Source organism: Phocoena sinus, chromosome 1 (assembly GCF_008692025.1).
Source record: "Phocoena sinus isolate mPhoSin1 chromosome 1, mPhoSin1.pri, whole genome shotgun sequence".
In the NCBI taxonomy this organism is placed as follows: domain Eukaryota; kingdom Metazoa; phylum Chordata; class Mammalia; order Artiodactyla; family Phocoenidae; genus Phocoena; species Phocoena sinus.
Genome location: NC_045763.1, coordinates 101,197,321 through 101,217,208, shown reverse-complemented (window position 1 = coordinate 101,217,208; position 19,888 = coordinate 101,197,321). Strand labels below are relative to the sequence as shown.

The 19,888-nt window shown below is 41.0% G+C and overlaps 1 protein-coding gene across 4 annotated transcripts in view; it reads right to left on the bottom strand.

Moving 5' to 3' along the window:
• The window catches only part of MAGI3 (membrane associated guanylate kinase, WW and PDZ domain containing 3), a 273,809-nt gene extending 256,115 nt beyond the window's left edge, over positions 1-17,694 (bottom strand). For all 4 annotated transcript variants that reach the window (XM_032623693.1, XM_032623702.1, XM_032623721.1 and 1 more), the window contains exon 1: positions 16,853-17,694. In XM_032623693.1, coding sequence (XP_032479584.1) covers positions 16,853-17,168 — 316 coding nt within the window. In that variant the 5' untranslated portion in view covers positions 17,169-17,694. The remainder of the gene's footprint in view (positions 1-16,852) is intronic.
• Between the last annotated feature and the right edge of the window lie 2,194 nt (positions 17,695-19,888).

Genomic DNA, 19,888 nt, shown 5'->3' with positions numbered 1-19,888 from the left:
AGAACCCCAAGCTACATTCCTAGACCAAATATCTGAAAATGTTCTCAATCCTACAACATCATACTGTACTTTCCAGCAAGTTCTAAGTGCTAAGCTAACTTTGTAATCCAATCAAATGCAGTAGTAGTACCACATTGTCTGCATTTTGTCTTTGAAGTTTGGGTCCAAGTGTTTTTAGCACAACCAGTTAGCAGCAAAACATATCTAGTTTCCAAAATTCACTTTTATTCTTATTTATAAGTTAAAATATAATCAAATCATAGCCCTAGACTAATGATAACCTGCATTCTAATCCTAGATCCATCAGTAATTAGCTACATATCCCTGAACTTATCACTTTTCTCCAAGCCTCAGAACTGTCGTCTGTAAAATGAGGAAAATGGACATTTAAAAGTCTTCCTTGGGGAAATATATTAATGACTGCAATTTCCTTTGAAACGCATAAAAATATGATATGTCATAGATAAATATATAATTAAGCAAGAAGAGTAAAAAGTTAAGAAAATGATCTAGGTGGTGGATATACCTACTCCACAGAAAAATACCTGATCAATCCTCCCAAACTCCTGTTTCCTATTCCTGGAAACAGTACCAGTTGCTCAAAGGAAAAAACTAGAAGTTAGCCTGAAGTCCTCTTCCTCCCTCACCTGTAAACAATCAGCAAGTTCTATTACTTCCTCCTTCAAAACATCTCAAATCTATGCACTTCATTCCCCTGCCACTACTCTACAGCAGTCCAAGAAAATTCCTCTCATTTAAAAACAATTTTTTAAGCTGTTTAAAAGAAAATAAGCCAGTCTCCTTTCCTTTCCTACCTTAGCTAAAGCATTAAAAGAGAGGTCTAGCTCTCACCTGTTCATAATAAAAGTATAACATCTGCAGGTCACCTTTCTTAGAAGTACACCTAAAGACAAGTTAAACTGGAGTGATGGTGTTGAGTAGAGAGCATGAGCAGGGGAACTGTTCTAAGAAAGAGACATCACTTTCACTATAATATTGTAGCCCTTGAGCCTTAGGGAATTTATACAATAATAAGCTTTTGTTATCTATCATATTCATTGTTTTAAGAATAAATAATATTTGGCTACCCATAGCATATTAATCCACAATTTAATATATTATAAAGAAGATGATAATTTTAATGAACTGAGATGTTTCCTAAATAACAACATGGATATATTCGTCATTACAATATATATAGGTATGTATATATTAGTTTCCTAGGGTGGCTAGTTATTACAAAAGTACCACAAACTAGGTGGCTTGAAACAACAGAAATTTATTCTCATGGTTCTGGAGGCTAGACGTCCAAAATCAAGGTGTCAGCAGGGCCATGCTCTTAGACTCTGGGTAGTATCCCTCTTTGCCTATTCCCAGTGTCTGCTGGTGGCCATCCACCCTTGGCACTCATCTTATAGCCGTAGCCCTTCAATCCACCTCCATAGTCATATGGTGATCTCCCCTCATGCTCCTGTGTCCCTTCTGTTCTCAAGGGCCCACCCTACTCAGGAGGATTTCATCTTAACTAATTATGTCTGCAAACGGTAGTGCTGGGTGTTAGGACTGCACACTTTGGGGGGCACACAATTCAACACCTAACATACACCTCTAGGTATATGCTGCATTATTACCTAAAGTTACAAACTTTCAACTTGTCACAGTATTATTTATCTTTAAGGTAGACACAAGTATATTTCTGAAGTATGATACTTAATAAGAAGGGCCATATTCTTTCTGGTACCAATTCTCCAGGACTGTGTTATCGCTACAGGTGAATTAATGACTTCATAAGTACAAGAAAAATAATTAGGTCAGTGATCCCAAATCGTAAATATTCTAAACCTATTATAAACAAGTATCATGAATAAAGTAATAATGAAATTCCATTAAACTTCACTAAAAGTCCATTTGGATTTATTTGACCAAAAGATGGATTGGGTATTATAATTTCTCCTCTACCTCCTATTATATCTATTAATACAATAAAACAATTAGTCCTAAACTGTGATATATAAAGTAAAATTACATGTATCAAATCCTGTATTTCTATTTAGTTACATTATTTTAAAAAACAAATAAATAAACAACAACAAACAGGTACTCTTGTTCCCCCTGGTGAAAAGATTCCTAAAACAACTTGATGTAAAAACTCTGGGCAAGGGCTTCCCTGGTGGCGCAGTGGTTGAGGGTCCGCCTGCTGATGCAGGGGACATGGGTTCGTGCCCCGGTCCGGGAAGATCCCACATGCCGCGGAGCGGCTGGGCCCGTGAGCCATGGCCGCTGAGCCTGTGCGTCCAGAGCCTGTGCTCCGCAACGGGAGAGGCCACATCAGTGAAAGGCCCGCGTACAACAACAACAAAAAAAAACTCTGGGCAAGAAAGGAACTAAGTGGTACACACAGACTACACTCTAGAACAACTGTTCTTTCAGGAAAATCATTCTGGGCAGTATACGTATGAATATCTCGGTGAGGCTCTACCACTGCTTAAAGAGAGGGGGCTCCACATAAGCACAAAGAAGAAATTATGATCATGTCCCCTCATCTAGTCAGGCCCCCAAAGTTAGAAAATGATCACAGAAGAGCTGTGAGCTTTGAATATAATTTGCACGGATGCCTCTTCTTCAATCACTACCAGTGACCGCGATGGAGAAAAACAGTATCTTAGAAGGTGAAAAGTTTGCAAACTGCAGATAATAAGAAAAAACATACATATTCCCATTTAGTATTTTTGTAGTAATAAAATATGTCTATATTGTTTACTTACAATAAGAGGTTCCTTAATAACTTAAAAGTGCTGATGAAATTCTCATCTGCATTACAACACTTTGACAGTGGATTAATATGCTACAATTACACAATTTTTTTTTTTTTTTTTTTTTTGCGGTACGCGGGCCTCTCACTGTTGTGGCCTCTCCCGTTGCGGAGCACAGGCCCCGGACGCACAGGCTCAGCGGCCATGGCTCACGGGCCCAGCCCTCCGCAGCATGTGGGATCTTCCCAGACCAGGGCACGAACCTGTGTCCCCTGCATCGGCAGGCGGACTCTCAACCACTGCGCCACCAGGGGAGCCCCACGATTTTTTATTCTTTCATTCAGTAAGAGATTATCCCAAAAGATAATCTATTGGCCTTTCAAAGATCTATTTCCAGCTACTGTTTTTCTTAATGATTTTTTTAAAAGATAGAGTTTGGTTTACTAAAAGCAGTCCAATTTGAACCTCTAAAACAAGGATATCAAATAAACAGTAAAATATTATCTATCTAGAGACCAGCCTTCTGGAATATTTCCAAATCCAGAAGTAGGGGAGAGAAAAAAAACAACAACCCTTATACACACATGTTCTAGGGGTAAAGAGCAACAAGGACAAACATAACAGAAGATAGAAGAATATCACCGTAGGTTCACACCTGACCCCCTGAGATTGGATAATCCACCAGGGAGAAGTTAAGGAGCACTGCAATTGGCTGGCAGGATCTATACAAGGTCCATTTTTTCTTTGGAAAGCAGAGAAGCGTGGGAGAAGCAATCAGAGCAAAGAGAAAACAAAACTGGAACAATGAGCAGAGAGCAGCTGATCAAAGGCAGCTGAGGAGATTGAGGCTATGAGTTACAGACACAGACAGTCCAGATATACAGCTGGCATCTTAACAGTTCCTGAAGGCACAGGCAGGAGCTACACAAATAGAGAAAGATACCACCTATGTCCTGGGATTCTGGCCTTGAGGCTTAGGACATTTACACAATAACAAGCCACCCCATATACAAGCAAATACAATAGTCTGTGCGTTGTTTACACATGAAAAATACCACAGACTATATATTTTTTTATATATTTATATGAATACACATATTTATAATAGTCACACCTTAATGGAGTTTTCAACCTTATTCTAATGAAATAAAATTTCAGAAATGTTCTATTAAGGTTGGTAACATACAGAAGCGCACAATTTCACATAATTCCAAGAACAGGGAATAAAATAGGGTTGGATCTCTTGGTGACTGGAGCCGTATGATGATTCCAGAATGATTCTGGACCTTGGGAAGAGGAGTCTGTGGCCCTTCCTCTAGTGCTCTGCTATTAACACCACTCAGCCTTACATCAGGTGTCAGTTTTTTCTGAGTACTCATACTTTCTTCTCCCATAATTTTAGTGTGTACACGGTTCAGTGTAGCCTTTCCAACCTTGACTCTGCCTGCCCCCCACACAATCAGTGGTGTGTTTGGTAAATCCTAACAACTCCCACCACAGCAGTGACAACAGTGCAAACGGCTGGGAAGGTACATGCAGTGGCAAACCATTTTACAGTATTAATATTTCTGCCATACAGATAGAATAGACATAAAGAAAGTAGAGAGCACAGATGGTAGTAAAATATAGTGAAATAATAAGGAAATGAGGCGGAGTCTTAAAAAAAAATAGTTGAACTCAAAGAAACAGTAGAATGGTGACTGCCAGCGCCTGGGGGATGGGGGAAGTGGGCAGAGGTTGGTAAATAGGTACAAACTTTCAGTTTTAAGATAAATACGGTGTGAGGATCTAATGTATAACATGGTGACGAAAGCTGATTAATACTATATTGTATAACTGAAATTTGCTAAGAGAGTAGAATTTAAGTATTCTCACCCACATACACACAAAAAGGTAAATATGTGAGGTGATGGATGTGTTAATTAACTCAGTTGTGAGAATCCTTTCATAATATATACGCATATCAAACCATCACACTGTTCACCTTAAAAATACTACATTCTGTCAATTATACCACTGAAGCTGAAAAATCATAAGAAAATGATTAACTTTGAGTAGCACCTGTTTTAAATATAATTTAGTTAATTATAATTTTATACAACTTATTTTTTTTTAATGGCTGTGTGGGACTACCAACTCACAAAATTCCTGAAAATTTAACAATCAATCTCACGAAACAGTACAGCCAACTCCAGTACGTCACTGCAAAACCTCTCAGCTGAGGTTCCAACCCCAATTGAAAATTCTTTCCTTTTTGTCTTAGTTCAAATCCCCAGGAAAGATTCTTACTGGTCCCATTCATCCTTTTAGGCCACAGAAATCTTAACGTTGCTGACCAGCCTCTGAATTGGTTGCATCAGCTGAGGTGCCTTCCCTGTCCTGGATGCCTGTGGCTTGCAAGGGGAGGTTGAGATCAAGTGATATAAAACACGTCGCAGGAGCAGAGATGGCAGGTAGGACAGACACAAGCTAACCTCGTACAAAGATCACTACAGATGTTAAAAATCCATCGGCCCTAGATCATTCCACCTACAGGCCATTTCAGAAAGAGAAGCTCACAGAAATGACAGTGAGTTATCAAGAAAGGGCTATATTGTATTTAACATACTATATTTAATAAAACGCACTGGGCATCCACCACCTTACAGAATGCCTTCCTGAAATGCAGAGGTTGGGAAATTGAAAACTATATTTTCCAGGCTCCTTTACAGCTCGTATCCAGGATGAGAATTTGATTCTACCCTTAAGATGCAGGACACAAAATACGGAAGACAGCAGCGAGGCAGAGCCCTGTCAGCCTGTAGCTTTTAGCTGCTCTCAGCTAGCAAAGAAGGTCACAGACATGTCAGTCTCTAGTCTCCAGCTTCGAGGGTGTTGAGGGACAGTGGCAGAAGCAGTAGTGCCAGATTGATCATTCCGGCATCTAATCACTAGTTCATAGGCATCAAGGAGAAGTTGTCACAGCAGTGGCCAGATGCTAAATTTCAAACTTCAAGCGGTTATGATGGCAACAGCAGTGGCTGCTGTGATCCCCTTGATCACAGCGACAGCGGTATTTCCTTGCCGTGGTTTCAGTGGTAACCTCCTGATTGCCACTTTCCTGACTGTGGCAGAGGTGGCAATTCCCATGGCGAGTTCTTCCAAGGTGTCCTGGAAGTCATTCTCAGAGGCCTGGCCTAGAGCCCAGCCCTCCAGCTCCTCCAAAGATTCCCCAAGCAACAAATTCCCTGCATTGCATCCCTTCTGTTTCCTGCACTGAACCCTGACTGATACTGCAAAGGAGTACATGGGGGATTGACTGTATACAGAAAGGTTTTTTTTCATGTCTGCACTCATGCTGTTTTTTCACAGACATAAAAAGGGCCCAAGCAAGATGTCACCATTCCCATCAGTCTCCCCAGAACGGCCACCTCAAGCCCCTTTCTTCAGTTTTGTCTCACACAGGTGATACCTTCTCCTCTGCTGTGGCCAGTTCGCCATAACCTGAGACATCTACCTGCCCTGTACCCAGCAGGAGCACAGTTCCTCGGTTGTGGCAGTTATGTCAACTTTCATTACAGCCAGACAAGCTCAAGGACCCTGAACCAGAAGTGCCCCTGATGGTTCATCCACCACATCCCTGAGCAGTCCCTGGCCCTAAAACTCATCTCCCCCCACACTGCATCCCCTAGTCAGTCAAGGGGAGGAAAAAGATCAAAGCACAGCTGGCTCTAAATCAGAGGAATTCATCACCCCTCCAGGGAGAGGCAAGGATGGGACAGGAACTGCAGTCTACCACACAGCAGCACCCATTCAGAAGGACTCTCCTGAAAGCACTGTGAAGAATCCTCCTGATAAGAAAAATTTTTCAAAGCTAAAACAACTAACAGCAAAAAGTACTTAAGTATTCAGCTGTTACACCAGCTAACAATTTTCTGACTATTTAAATCTTAGCCATAAGCTACAGCATTATGGAAGGCTAAAAACGCCCTGAAAACCTGAGGCACGTAACGGTTACAATTCTCTCCTGCGCTCCAACTTCTGGGTTACCACTCTCTCTAATGACACTGATGCATGCTGATGGCCTAACAAACTGAGTCAGAATGCTATACTTAATTCCAAAAGAATGCAGATTTCATAAAGAGACAGAAAATGTTTAACCAGGCTAATTCTTTTTTTTTTTTTTTTCACAAATTTCTTCCAGAAATTCTTCAGCCAGAAACCAAAACAATAAAAGGAGCCTGAGTTCTAGTCCCTGCTCTGCCAGCTTCGTGCTGAGCAGAGTCACCTGCCATTGCTAAACCTCAACTTATTTATCTGTAGACAAAGGGTACTGGCTGGATTGCTATGATTCCTTCCAGTTGAGTGACTGACTTTAAACCCAACTAGAAAACATAAAGCACAAACACTTGAAGAATAAGAGGTGCCCGTATTCCACAGCCTGCTTTAACTACCTCTTCAAAGGAACCACCTTACTGTGCAGTACTTGAAGGCTGAAAGAAGAGAGATTGACTTGAATACCATGAGTTATTCTTCTGTCTAGCTTGGCTAAGTTTTATTTAAGCCAAGTATACTTTGAACAGAGTCTAAATACTTATTAAAAATTCCTAATTCCAAAACACATTCTTACATTCCTCAGAACATTTTCTAGGCTACTTGTCTCAAGATAAGTGTGCTAACACACACCTTCCTGGGGAGTGAATTTTAGAGCAAGTGAACAGGAAACACAAGAACAAGATATCCTTTCTAGTTTCAAGTACACAATTTTCACAAGTATATTAATCCTAAAAGTATCTGAGCTTTTACATATACCTGCTGAAAGTATTTTCTGACAAAGACAGCCAGAATTAAGGCTATCAAACAGATTTTGTTTGATTAGTAATTCTTGGGAACAACTGCTTTACCACGCAGTTGAACTGTAAAGATTAATCTGCACTGCCACAACTTTGTTTAGAAACAGAACCAAGCAATGAAGCTTTTAAGTACTTGCCCAGTGTTTTACTGCATTTAACACCCACTCAAACAATTTAGAACTGTGGGGTTTTTCCTTTTAATAGAGAAAAGGGAAGTAAGAGAGATTTTTCAGATATAATGAAATAATATTCTATCTGGAATGCAAAGAAGGAAGACTCAAAACTGTTTCAGTTCATAGTCCTCCTGTGAGTCTGTCTGACCTTCTACATGCTGATCTTTCCAAACCTCAGTTTTCTCATGTGTAAAAGGGAGATGATAATCCCCAGCTCATGGAAAGTAACAATACATGAACTTTTTACAGGAATGCATGTATGCCAACACACACATTCTTATAAACCAAATGAGATGGGTGTATAACACCCTGACATATGATGGTTACTCAATAAATGGCAGCTAGCATTATCATGACAAGTCCCCAAGTCAGAATATTCCTATTAGACTTACAGCAAGGTTGTCAACTTAGAGTTGCCACCAAAGGGAGGTTGATGTGTCACTTCACTTATCAGCATTACATTGTGAGATAGCTCTAGTTAGCAAATCTAACTCTATTCAGAGGGAACTGAATCATTAGCATGTACATTCCAACTTAAATCAAACACTGAAATCAGTGAATAGTATCCTTAGCTAAAATTAATAATATTTTACAAAGTGTTCTGCCAAAAGCTACAGAGGCTCTGTGAGGAAGACTATATTAGTTTAACAGATTTTATGACTTAATATATGGAATTAATATTGGAGAACTCTGGTCCTAACAAGCTTCTGAAGTAGGAACTGAAATTTTCCAAATATCGTCTAAAGATACTCCAAGAGGGACATAAACCAACCTAAAAATCAAAGCCCCTGCTACGATTCTTATTGACAAATCACACCCAATTCCATGGATGTTTGTTTTTCTGCACAGTAAGTGTACTTACCAATAACCTCCCAACATTTAACATTCACTAAAGGTTCAACTATCAGACAACACTTGGCAAAACTGCAAAACTCCTACTGTATATGTCATACATAAAGTGAAGGATGTTAAAATTGTTTTTATGGCAAAGTTGAAGACATTAATACCATAATTAGACTATAAAAATAGCGAGAAAAGATATTCAGAGTACCCGCCCCTCTCTTTCAACCCTCCACCTCTACTCTAAGTACCTCTGTGGAGGCAGGAAAAAACTTAACAAAGGTGGGTTAGACTTTATCCTACAAGTACAAGTAACTTTTTTGGTGATTAAACAGACTCATATTTCACTCTTAAGCAGTGTTTCAAATTTAAGAGTCAGTGAAGTAGTTCCTTTATGTATAACTTCTATGAGATCACGCTTAAAAGGTAATATTGGGGAGCCCTTAGAAATAACACAATAATAATTCAGTCTTAATTTATGTTTAAAAAAGACCATTGTTTTAAAAGCAAAACATCTTAGAAAGCAACTGGTTTAGGGTTTCACTTTCAAAATGGTACAACATTAAGTTTTAAAAACGGCATTAACGGGGCTTCCCTGGTGGCGCAGTGGTTGAGAGTCCGCCTGCCGATGCAGGGGACACGGGTTTGTGCCCCGGTCCGGGGAGACCCCACATGCCGCGGAGCGGCTGGGCCTGTGAGCCATGGCCGCTAAGCCTGCACGTCCGGAGCCTGTGCTCCGCAACGGGAGAGGCCACAACAGTGAGAGGCCCGCATACCGCAAAAAACAAACAAACAAACAAAAAAACTGCATTAACTGGACTAATTTTCTCAATGTCAAAGATAATTAAATGATTCTCCAAAGTATTCTATCTACCTAAGAGCAAGCAGCATTGATTTAGAAAATCTTATTTGATATAAAAAATTCAAAGAAAACTGAAGAAAAACCCAAGCTGCACTTTTAAATTATGCACATTAAGGTAGCAACATCTCAATTTTTTAAAGAGCCTGCATTTAAAGAAAGCAGTTTTTAGATAAAAACATCAAAAATGATCATAATTGATAAAAATATACCAAAAATGATAAATATTTGAGTAAAATAAATGCCTCAGTTGCAGTCTACAGCCAATATCTGGTCTTTAAAAATGAGAGCTTTATGACAACCGTGTACTGTTGTTGGCTTCAAAGTAGGAGAGATTAAATGTTTTAAAAGAGGCCATTTCCTGCAGTGCTGTCTCCCCAGCATCCATCTTTTGAGGAACTACCCCTCCCTTATCTCTTGGAGTTCTGGTACAGTTATTAATCACACTATACTTTCCATACCCAGCTGCAAAAGCGGACATGTCACCAAGGCCTGACCAATCAGGATACCCATGGCCCTCTCTCCACAATGGGTCTGTGATGAGCACAAGGCCAATCAAAGTCTCAACATAAGATGTGATTTGTTATTGGAGTCCAGAAAAAAAGATGAGAAGCTTTAAGGACTTTGTATGACTTGGGGGGTTGAGAGCCACCTTTCCTGCTACCCAGAGTGGAGCTCAGAAAGAGGCCAACCTGGAGGAAAGAAAGTCAAGAAACAGTCCTTGAGAACATGAGTTTAGCTCTTACTGTCCAATGCCTGGGTTTTCATGCACATAAGCCAATACATTTCTTCTTAGCCTAAGAAGTGTTTCTGTCAGGATTCTCAGTACAGAATCCTTAACAATACAGAAACTGACATGAATCGAAATTTCTTTCTCTTCCTGCTGAAATCTAAGCTATAAAAAACAAAGCCAATTTAACACAGTTCTATTTAAGTTCAGAAATAGAGCATTTATTAATAAATGCTTATTTTTTCTCCCTTTTGGAGTATTTTCATTTCATAAAACTACTTCTGTTAAATGTCATCATGTATAGTAAAATCCCATTTTTCACAGTCACAGGTAATTCCCAATCAGAACAACAATGAGATACAGGGTTACCTCTCACAAACTTCCCTGAAGCAAGAAAAATAATTATGTGTTTTAAATTCTCTGCAAATAAATACAGCAAAGGGCCTAAGATGCCAGAAATTTTTAATTAAGTAGATCAGTTACTGTTCATATTGCATACCCAAGACGGGAAGAAGGAAAGCTGCTAAACAGAATGCATCCTAATTATTAAATCTGAAGCAAAATATCTTTCCAATTCCCATTACACAATATTAAAAACCCCAAACCCCAAATAAACTATAACGGAAAAGTTTAACCCTCTATATTCCTTACTGAGTCTCTCAATAGCATTAAGCTCCTTACCAGCATTATTTATAGAAGAAAAAACATTTCAATTAAAAAAAAAAAACTTATAGGAGACAATTCATAACGGAACTACCTACACATTTAAACAATATGATTTTCCCTGTATTTTCCAATTATTCTATAATGTGGGTTTTGTGCTTTTACACACATGAAACACACACAAAAACTCCTGATATGGACTATACCATAGACCTTTCTGTACTGAACATTCTCGCCCCGTGTTTTGCTCCTCCTCTGCTTCTTACCTACTACTGAGAGGATCTTAATTCCACTCAACCAAGATATCCATCTTTCAAAGCCAGGCTGAGTTCAAAACTCTTCATAACCCCCTCCCCAACTATCCAAGTCAGAAAATAAGCGCTGGTGGTAAAGACTCTAACAAGACATTAAAAAGAATGTACCCTTTCTTTCACTTCATGTACACATTTAACTTCTATAACTCACTATGCATACCCAGGTGAGGATAATTTCTCCGAACTAAAAGATAGGTATTTTTTATAAAATATATCTCTTTAATGCAAGCAAACTACTTCATCTGGTGTTCAACAAAAATATAGCAATTGGTTCCAGCACAGGTGGAAAAGCAGGCATGTAAGACTCAGCCTAAAAATGGTACAATACAAACACAATGTATAAAATACAAAACTGTATTGTAAAATACACTGTAAATAGAACACAGATACAATGTATTTTAAGGGCAATTTAAGCTTGAGAACTTTTCAAAAGATAATTTTGTTTATATTTGATTTCCCTCTTTTTGTCATGACTTGAGCACCCTTTCTCTCCAAGATGCAACTCCACACCACTTTTTAGAACAGCATGCTGAACAGCCAATTAATTATCCCAGTTTCTGCCAAAATTCATACTAAAACTTACCTAAAGAGTTTTGTTTAAGTACTGGGAGAAAAGTGGAAAAGGTAAAATCCTTACTACAGGTATTGCTTACCAATGAATCATGAAGCTCCCAATAAATCGAGAGCTTCCTGAAAACAGAGGCCATTTCTGACTCATTTTTATATTTTATGTTTTTATATCACCGGTGCTAGCTCTCACAGTGGGTTCACCACTAAATGAGAAGGGAATGAATGTGCGCCAGTAATAGAACTTTTATTTTTTCTCTTTATAAAGTAAAATAAACACTTTTGGGAAAACATTCCGAATAATATTTGTTCAAGGAGAAGAGCAACGAACTTGCCTCTCTTACCCCACAAACAAATCTCTCACGACACCAGCCTCCAAGCTACTGAAAATCTTACCCTTAAGAACAGTTTTAAATTAATGGCATTCATTCTCCCTACCAAAATGTAGTATTGCAAGGAGATTATTTCTCAAAATTTTAGAAGAGAAACAAAACTAATTATAGAAGACACAGTTCTAGTCTTCAACACCAAAAGTTATCCTTTGTCGAATCAAAACCAACCAAAAACTGACTTGGAAATTGGCAGAGTTTGAAACTGGTGGGTAATATTGAAGTGGTTCATAAAAATGAAGTTCTCCTGCAACACACTCCCCAAACACTAAGTGCCCACAAAATTTACGAGCACTTAGGGGTTATATAGTAAACACATTATATGAAACTATTCACCTGAGATTATGCACTGACTTCATAAATCAGATACTTGAACAAATGAAGGAGATTTGTTTTACCATATATGCGTGTGTGTGTGTATGTATAAAGACCAGGAAAAAAAGAAAAAAACACTGAAATGTGTCTCATAACAAGAGGTTTTATGAAGTACATCCCAAGATCTCAGAAGGAAAACAATTTATATTCCTCAGGAACACAGAGTTATGTTCCATCAAAATCAGTTTCAGCATTAAACTGAATAAAATAAAAATGATTTGAAAAGTAAAAGAGCCAAATGTTAAGAGTTTGTTTGTTCTGCCACTGTGGTATAAGCCCAATAGTCATCTGAATTGAAGGTGCCAATGAATAGAGTCCAGAACCCAAACCTTGAGTTATTAAAACCAACTTGAGACCCCAAAAATTGTTACCAAACTTTCAAAAAGCAGGAAAGTTTCAAATTTAAGGTTTATCAAAATTTGATACTATTTTCCCTAGCAAAGGGGCTGCCTCACCCAGTCTCTTGTTTCTATTGTTTAAGAAAAGGTATCGAGAATTTTTTTGTATTGCAAACCTCCGAGGCTAGCAATTTCTCTCACCCTTCCCTTCTTTAAATGTTACAACCACCTAAAAAGAACTCACCACAAGTCCCAAATAACCCGCTAAACCAAAAAGAGTAATAAAAAGATCCAAAAGTTAAGAGAATAAAGGGGTAGAGTTATTCATTATTGGCATAACATAAACATCCTTACCTAAATAAAGACGTTAAAAAAAAAAATCCTTACTTGAAAGCATTTTGTAATGTTTCTCCACCAATGGGGAAAGTATTTCTAGGAATGTGCTCATTTTAACAAAATTCCCTTATAAACTGGATGCCTCAGTCAGTGGTGAAGACTTTTACCTACATTTAACTAACATTAAACAAGATTCAAATTAGCTTTTGTTTAAACAAACTGAAAGATTGTTCCTCGTGATTTTTATCTCTAGATATAGTATCAGACAGGGTAGAAAATGCACTATGTGCATAAAGCAGTAGACAAGGACTTCATATACTTACTGTGTCAATACTTAATCTCTGGAATAAAGTCCACGTAATTTACAACCACTGAAAATGTGTGTTTAAGGTATATGAAGCAAATATTCCATAAAACTCTGCACGATCATAGTTTGGGGAATTTTAGAATAAAATTAACTGCTTCTATCATTAATCAGAATAGAAATTGTTTAAAAATATACTCTGAAGTAAAATCAAAGAAACTAATCCTGGTCACAGGACTATATCATGAAACAATTCCACCAGAGGTCCAAAGTTCATTTTCCTTTACTACAGGGAACATACAAAGTTCAAATTCAAGTGAAAACTTTTCTCTTGCAGAAAAATAAATGACAAGGTTGTAATTAAGAAACAGGTGACAATTTGAGCCAAGAATTAGGTGGAGCAGGAAAGTACTGAATGCTGAGTACTACATTAATAATAAGAATTCAATGAGAAATTTCCTAATTCTCTCACAAAAGGCTCAGATTAGGAACCATATTTTAAAGAGTTACTTTCAAATCTCCATTAAAGATTAGAACAAAAGAAAATAAATAAATAAAACCCCAAGTCAAAGCGAAAGATAGTCACTACCAGAAAGAACCCTTGTTAAATCATCTGGGTGAGGGTACTGGCTTTGGCTGAGCTACCTTTAACATCTACTAGATGAAAGGAGAAATCAAGAAAGAAACGGCGCTACACCAGTCATGTCCTACAGTCCAGCTCATCCTTCCACCGTGGACTCTGTCAGAAGACAATAGGAGGTCACTACCCACTAATAATACATCTTACAGAAATGGCTGAATCTACTCTTGCACTGTGCTAGTTTCTAAATGGCATGTTATAACTATAATTTAATAAAGAGTTATTAATCAAGACAAGAGACAGAGTGCTAATAAGTACACTTTAAAATACCTTATTAAATTGAAAAATCCATTTCTCTCACAAAGTTTAGATAAAAGGAGAGGGAAAAAACCTCCAATGTGCAGAGCAAGTTCCTTTTTAAATTCCCTTACTCTGTATTTTCATACTTTTCAAATTTAATCCCAACAGGATAAAATCTCTGTCTCCTCTGGAGATAATATATATGCTGTTTATAATCACACTCAAAGTTTTACAAATAACCTCTTCAAGTTCTTAGTTTCTAATATTTAAAGTCATGTGCTTAAACCTGCAAAAATCTTGCTACTTTATAGCAAATGTTGTTTATGTAAAGCCATTTAAGAAACAATTTAATATAATGCCTAACATGAGGCTATTAAGAAACAAAGAATGCTATTTTTCAAAGAAATCAACAACTTGCTTAGAAACAAGAATATTAGTCTCAGATGACATATAGTGGTATCCTTTAGGAATTACTGAAGCAGAGTGTATCTTTAAAAAATAGGTGTACTATTCAGAACTTTTATTATTGATTACAAAATGTGCTATACCCAGTACACTTTATTTTGGCTAAACATTTAAAATAGGACAGTATGCAAGAGGGAAAATTTTTATTACTACAAAAATGTCAACTACATTTTGGGGCTTTTTTTTTTTTAAACACAGTTAAGTAACATCACTGAATACACTCTAAACTTTAAAGTATTTTCTTAAATTTTATATAAAGGCTGAGAAAATGAATAACATGCGGACCAGACTAATATCAATGAAAGACACATTTTCCCAGTCTTCTAAAAGAATCACAATAACTTGAGAATATATCAACTTCCTCCTCTATCATCTTTTAAACTATTTTTGAAAATAAGTTATACTCTCATATATGCTCCCAACTAATCAAAACAAAACACAAAGCAATGATGCAAATGTTCTCATTACTCCCTAACTTGTGGGATTTGAACTAAATTGCACTTAGACCAGTAATGCTGTATATACAGTATTTTGCATATTACAGAGAGTGACTGACTGGCTGAATTATAGCCCCCAAAGCCTTTCCTCTACCCTTCACATATGGCTCTAAAAGTTTGAATTAAGAAAGAATTTTTTAATTCAAAATATATATATATATATATATATATATATACAGAAAAAGATGTTTGAAGTCTGCCAAAGTTTTTTAAATTAATAATAAAAAGAAAACCTCACATAAACCCATAAGCTTAAAATGAATGTGATGGAATAGACCATATGCAGAAAATCTTAAGATTGCAGGGACACGTGAGTGTGTGTGTGTATACATCCACAATACACACACATATGGATATTGCAGCACAACCATCAGTTCCCATTAAGCCTAAGGACTACTAAAGAGATATTTCTAAAGGGAGCTGCTGATAAAGAAAAAAAAAAATGTGAGGGAGACAACATGTTAAATTTTTCTCCAGAATTTTCTAGCATTTTGCAGTGTAGAGATGGACTGATTTTTCTAGCCCAAATCATAATTAAGCAGACCATTATATTTTGATGCACTTTATATTCAGTAGAACACATTCAGAAAAAATAGTTTGATTTCTATTAACGTTGTAGTCATAATTCTCTCCCCTACAAACATCTCAGGAAACAATCACATTCTGCCAATGGTGAAACCACCAGCGATGCTGTCAACAACAAACACGTGAGGGCTATTACCTCCTATCAGATATCACTGTGCGCAGTCTGATCAATGCTTTGAAACTGGCAAGTATGCCATAAACGTAACGAGCTCTGCAGCAGATTTTACTGGCATAAAAGACACCTGGGCAACAGGGGCCTTTGCAACCCACCACTTCAACAAAATTCCGTAAAATCAAAGATTCACAAAAGATTTTACTCCTAGGAGGCACCTAGGTCTTCTTTGGAAACCCAGACTATTCAACAGCTCCCTGCAAGAACACACCATTCTGCCACAAATCGCATATTGCACACCATCGGTACCCAGACACCTGAACCACCTGGGCTGACAAGTTAGGCTGTCAGCTCGGAGGTATTACTAGTGTGCAAGAAACACTGAAGCAGCTAAGCTCTCCCAGGTACACTAGGTGGTAACCTTGGCACCAAGTACCTTTAGTAGTAAAGATCTTTTCCCCTATTACAAAATGCGCTAAGACTGTTCCAAAGAAAATGCTACAATCCTGAGGACCTCTTCCACAAAGGAGAGCAGAAAAAGGCTGGTTTTTTCCTCTAGTCAAAAACTGCGGTGGGTGATGGAGCTACAAATTAAGGAAACCCAGCTTCTGGTGGCAATCCTGTGACAGCTAGCAGAGCAGCCCCGCCAAGCCAGAGCTCAGTTTTCCTACCGGCAAAATGGGAATCACCACCGCCACCCCTCCCCCTCGACAGGGAGCCCGGCACACCCAGGAGGTCTAAGATTACCCCGGACGACAAGCGGTGGGGTGGGGCCGCCGCTCCACAGACGCCCACCCCGGACTCCCCCCACCCCGCGACAGAAAGGCAGGGCTGGCGTACCTGGCTTCACAGTCTTGAGACGGATGGGTTCGCGGAAGTGGCGGATGACAGCCAGGGTGTCCCTGTTGGTGAGCCCGCTGACAGGCGTCCCGTTCACCTCCAGCAGCACATCCCCCGGGCTGGGCGCCTTGCCCGAGACGACGCAGCAGGTGCCCCCGCCTGGCTCCTCGCGGAGCCGCCCCAGGTAGGGAAACTCGCCGCGCTCCGCGCCGCCCCGGATCTCAGCGCCCAAGTCGCCCGGGGGCCCGGCCCAGGACACCGCGCACTCCTGCACCTTGCTGAGCCAGTGCTTCTTCTTCTTCAGCGTCTTCGACATCCCGAACCCCGCTGCACCATGGGGGAGACCCCGCGCGGGCGCCGGGGGCGCCGCTCCGGCCCCCTCTCACCCTGGGGGCCCCGGGTGGCCCGCGCAGCCCGGAGAGGGGGGCCTCGCCGCTCCGGCGCCCCCCCCCGACCACAGCCCGCTGGGGGCCGGGCCGTTCCAAGCCCCGAGACGCCCCTCGGACGCCCCGCCCGGCGGCGCTCCCCGGGGCTGGCCGGGGTCCGCGAGGGCCAGCCGGGTTAGGCTGAAGAAAAGAGAAGGGGATTGTCCCCGGGCGGCTCCAGAGGGGTTTCGGGCGGGGTCACAGCCGACCGCTGGCCCCCGGGCTCCGCGCCGGAGCGGCGGGAAAGGCAGAAGCAGGGGGGCGGGGAGGTAAAGGGGGAAGAGCCGGAACGGGAAAAATCCGTCGGGGGCGCGCAGAAGCGCGCGTATACCCGTAGCTGGATCGATCGTGGCCGCTGCGGAGCTGGAGCGCTGAGACCAACGCCTGCCCAAGCTGCCAGGAAACTGCCGCTTTCAAACCCGCCGCAACCTCCTCCTCCTCCCTCTTCCCTTCCCCCCGCCCTCGCCCATCCCTCATCCAGAGCCCCGCCCCCTCCCGCCGCGCGGCGCCCGGCGCGCTGCCGTCATGGGCCAGGCGCTTGGGAACGAGCCCCGCACTCGACTCCCTCGCCGGGGATTGGCCCCCGACGGGCAAGAGGCGGACCCTTGACGAGAACGAGAACCACCTATTGGTTAGTGAGAGTGGAGGAGGCGGGCACTAGGATGACTGAAGTTTAAAGAGGGTGGAAAAAAGAAGTTTGAAGAGTGAGGGAGGGAGAGAGGAGGGGCTGGGGAGAGGGACCAGCTCCAGATTGCAGGGCTGAGAGAGGCCCTCTGTGCGGCGGCCGGAGCCAGGAAAAAACTCGGATAGGAAGAGCAACCGAACATCCCGAGGTGGAGGCGTGGCTGGCAAGCCGGGCGGAGTGAGGGGAGGAGCTTGGAAGCCTGCACCGGGCACAGAGAAAAGCGGGTGTACTTTGAAGGGGAGACGAAGTGCTGAGTCCCAAGGCAGAGGTGGCGGATCCTCGGGGTGGCCAGTTACAGCCGACCACTTACAATGAGTAGATGTTTCTCGTTCGTTCATTTCTTCAACGGAAGTTATTGAACGCCCATTGAGGCAAGGACTCCGGAATCTGGTTGATGGAAGGTAAAATAGAGTCCTGCATACTGCTGCTGTGTGACCTCACGCATATTAGACAACCTCTCTGAGCCACGGTATCCTCGGCTGATAAGTGGAGATAATTATACCCTTCCAAGTTGTGAAGATTACATGAGGTACCTATAAAACATCAGTGTAGTGCCTGACAGGGGGTGGGTACTTCTTACCCTTTAGTGGCTGAGGAGGAGTAGGATGACTTTATCAGACATTGTGCTAGATACTGGGGTTCAGGGATGAAGAAAACGGAGGCCCTGCTTTCTAGGAGGTCACAGTCTAACAGGAGAGACTGACAAGTAAGACTGCTTGAGATGAGGCGGGGTGGGGTAGGGTAGAGGTGGATTAGAAACTAGCCTAGTAGCTAGCAGACCTGGGCTGGAGTCCTGGAATGCTGCTTACTTGTTGTTTGACCTTCACCAAATCTCAGTTTCAAGTTTAACTCACCTGTAAAGGAGGTGGAGCGAGAACTAACAGTGAATAAAGGACATCTTAGATCCCTTCCAACACTAATTTTTCACAAACAGTTCTTGAGCTTTCTCTCCTCCCTGACTTGGCTCACACTCTCCCGTGTCTTTGTATTTAAAACAATTCTATCCATCCTCAGCCCAAATGCCATCTCTTCCAGGTCGCCTTCTCTGATACCTTGTCCTCAGGTGGAAAGTGTTTTCTCTGAGCTATGATACTTTCACTTTTGCAGTATGACACTTATTTATGTAGTGTCCTGTCTCCTTTTAATGGTTGGGGAAAGCCCTTATTTAAACTATGAATAACTCCACAGTATCTCACCACATCTCAGATAAATTGGCCCAAGCTTCAACAGCAGCAGTGATTTTGTTCACACCATTGTATCAGTCAGGGCCTAGGCAGGAAACAAACAGTACTTTCAAAGATGTAGACAGGGTGTGGGAAACCACAAGAGAAATGTGGAACCCTGGGGCTATAAGCACCTAGAGCTATAGAAGCAAGGGGAGGGAACAGTTACCAAAACTCATCACAGAAAGGGCAGCCTGACAGGAGCCTGTGACCTTCAGTCAGGGATGCAGTCAGCCTAAGTAATCACCCAAGGACAAAGCTGGAGGATTGATCTCTCACCTCCCTCCTCCATCCTCCTGCTGGTACATCCCAATAACCAAATCCAACCAGGAGCCAGAGGGCAAGAGAGCCTTTTGAAGCAGTCCCTATCAGTCAATCACACAGAGAAGAGGAAGCAGCCCATCTGGAGAGAAAAAGGGAAAACACCTAGCACAGACATCATGTGGATTGCTCAGATTTACCCAGATCTGAGGCAAAGCTGGAGTATTTTTTTCTGAACTACTACCTACGTTAACAGATTCCTGGGTGAAGTCGTGATAACCTCCACCTCATTTATTTTTGCAGCAGTTCTGGGAAAACACCTTCCCTGCCCAGATTTTATCCATCAGGATACCTTTGGCCACGAGGAACAGAACATCTAACAGTAGCTTAAAGCATGGGGTTATTTATTACATCTTTTAACATGAGGTTCAGATGAAAGTAG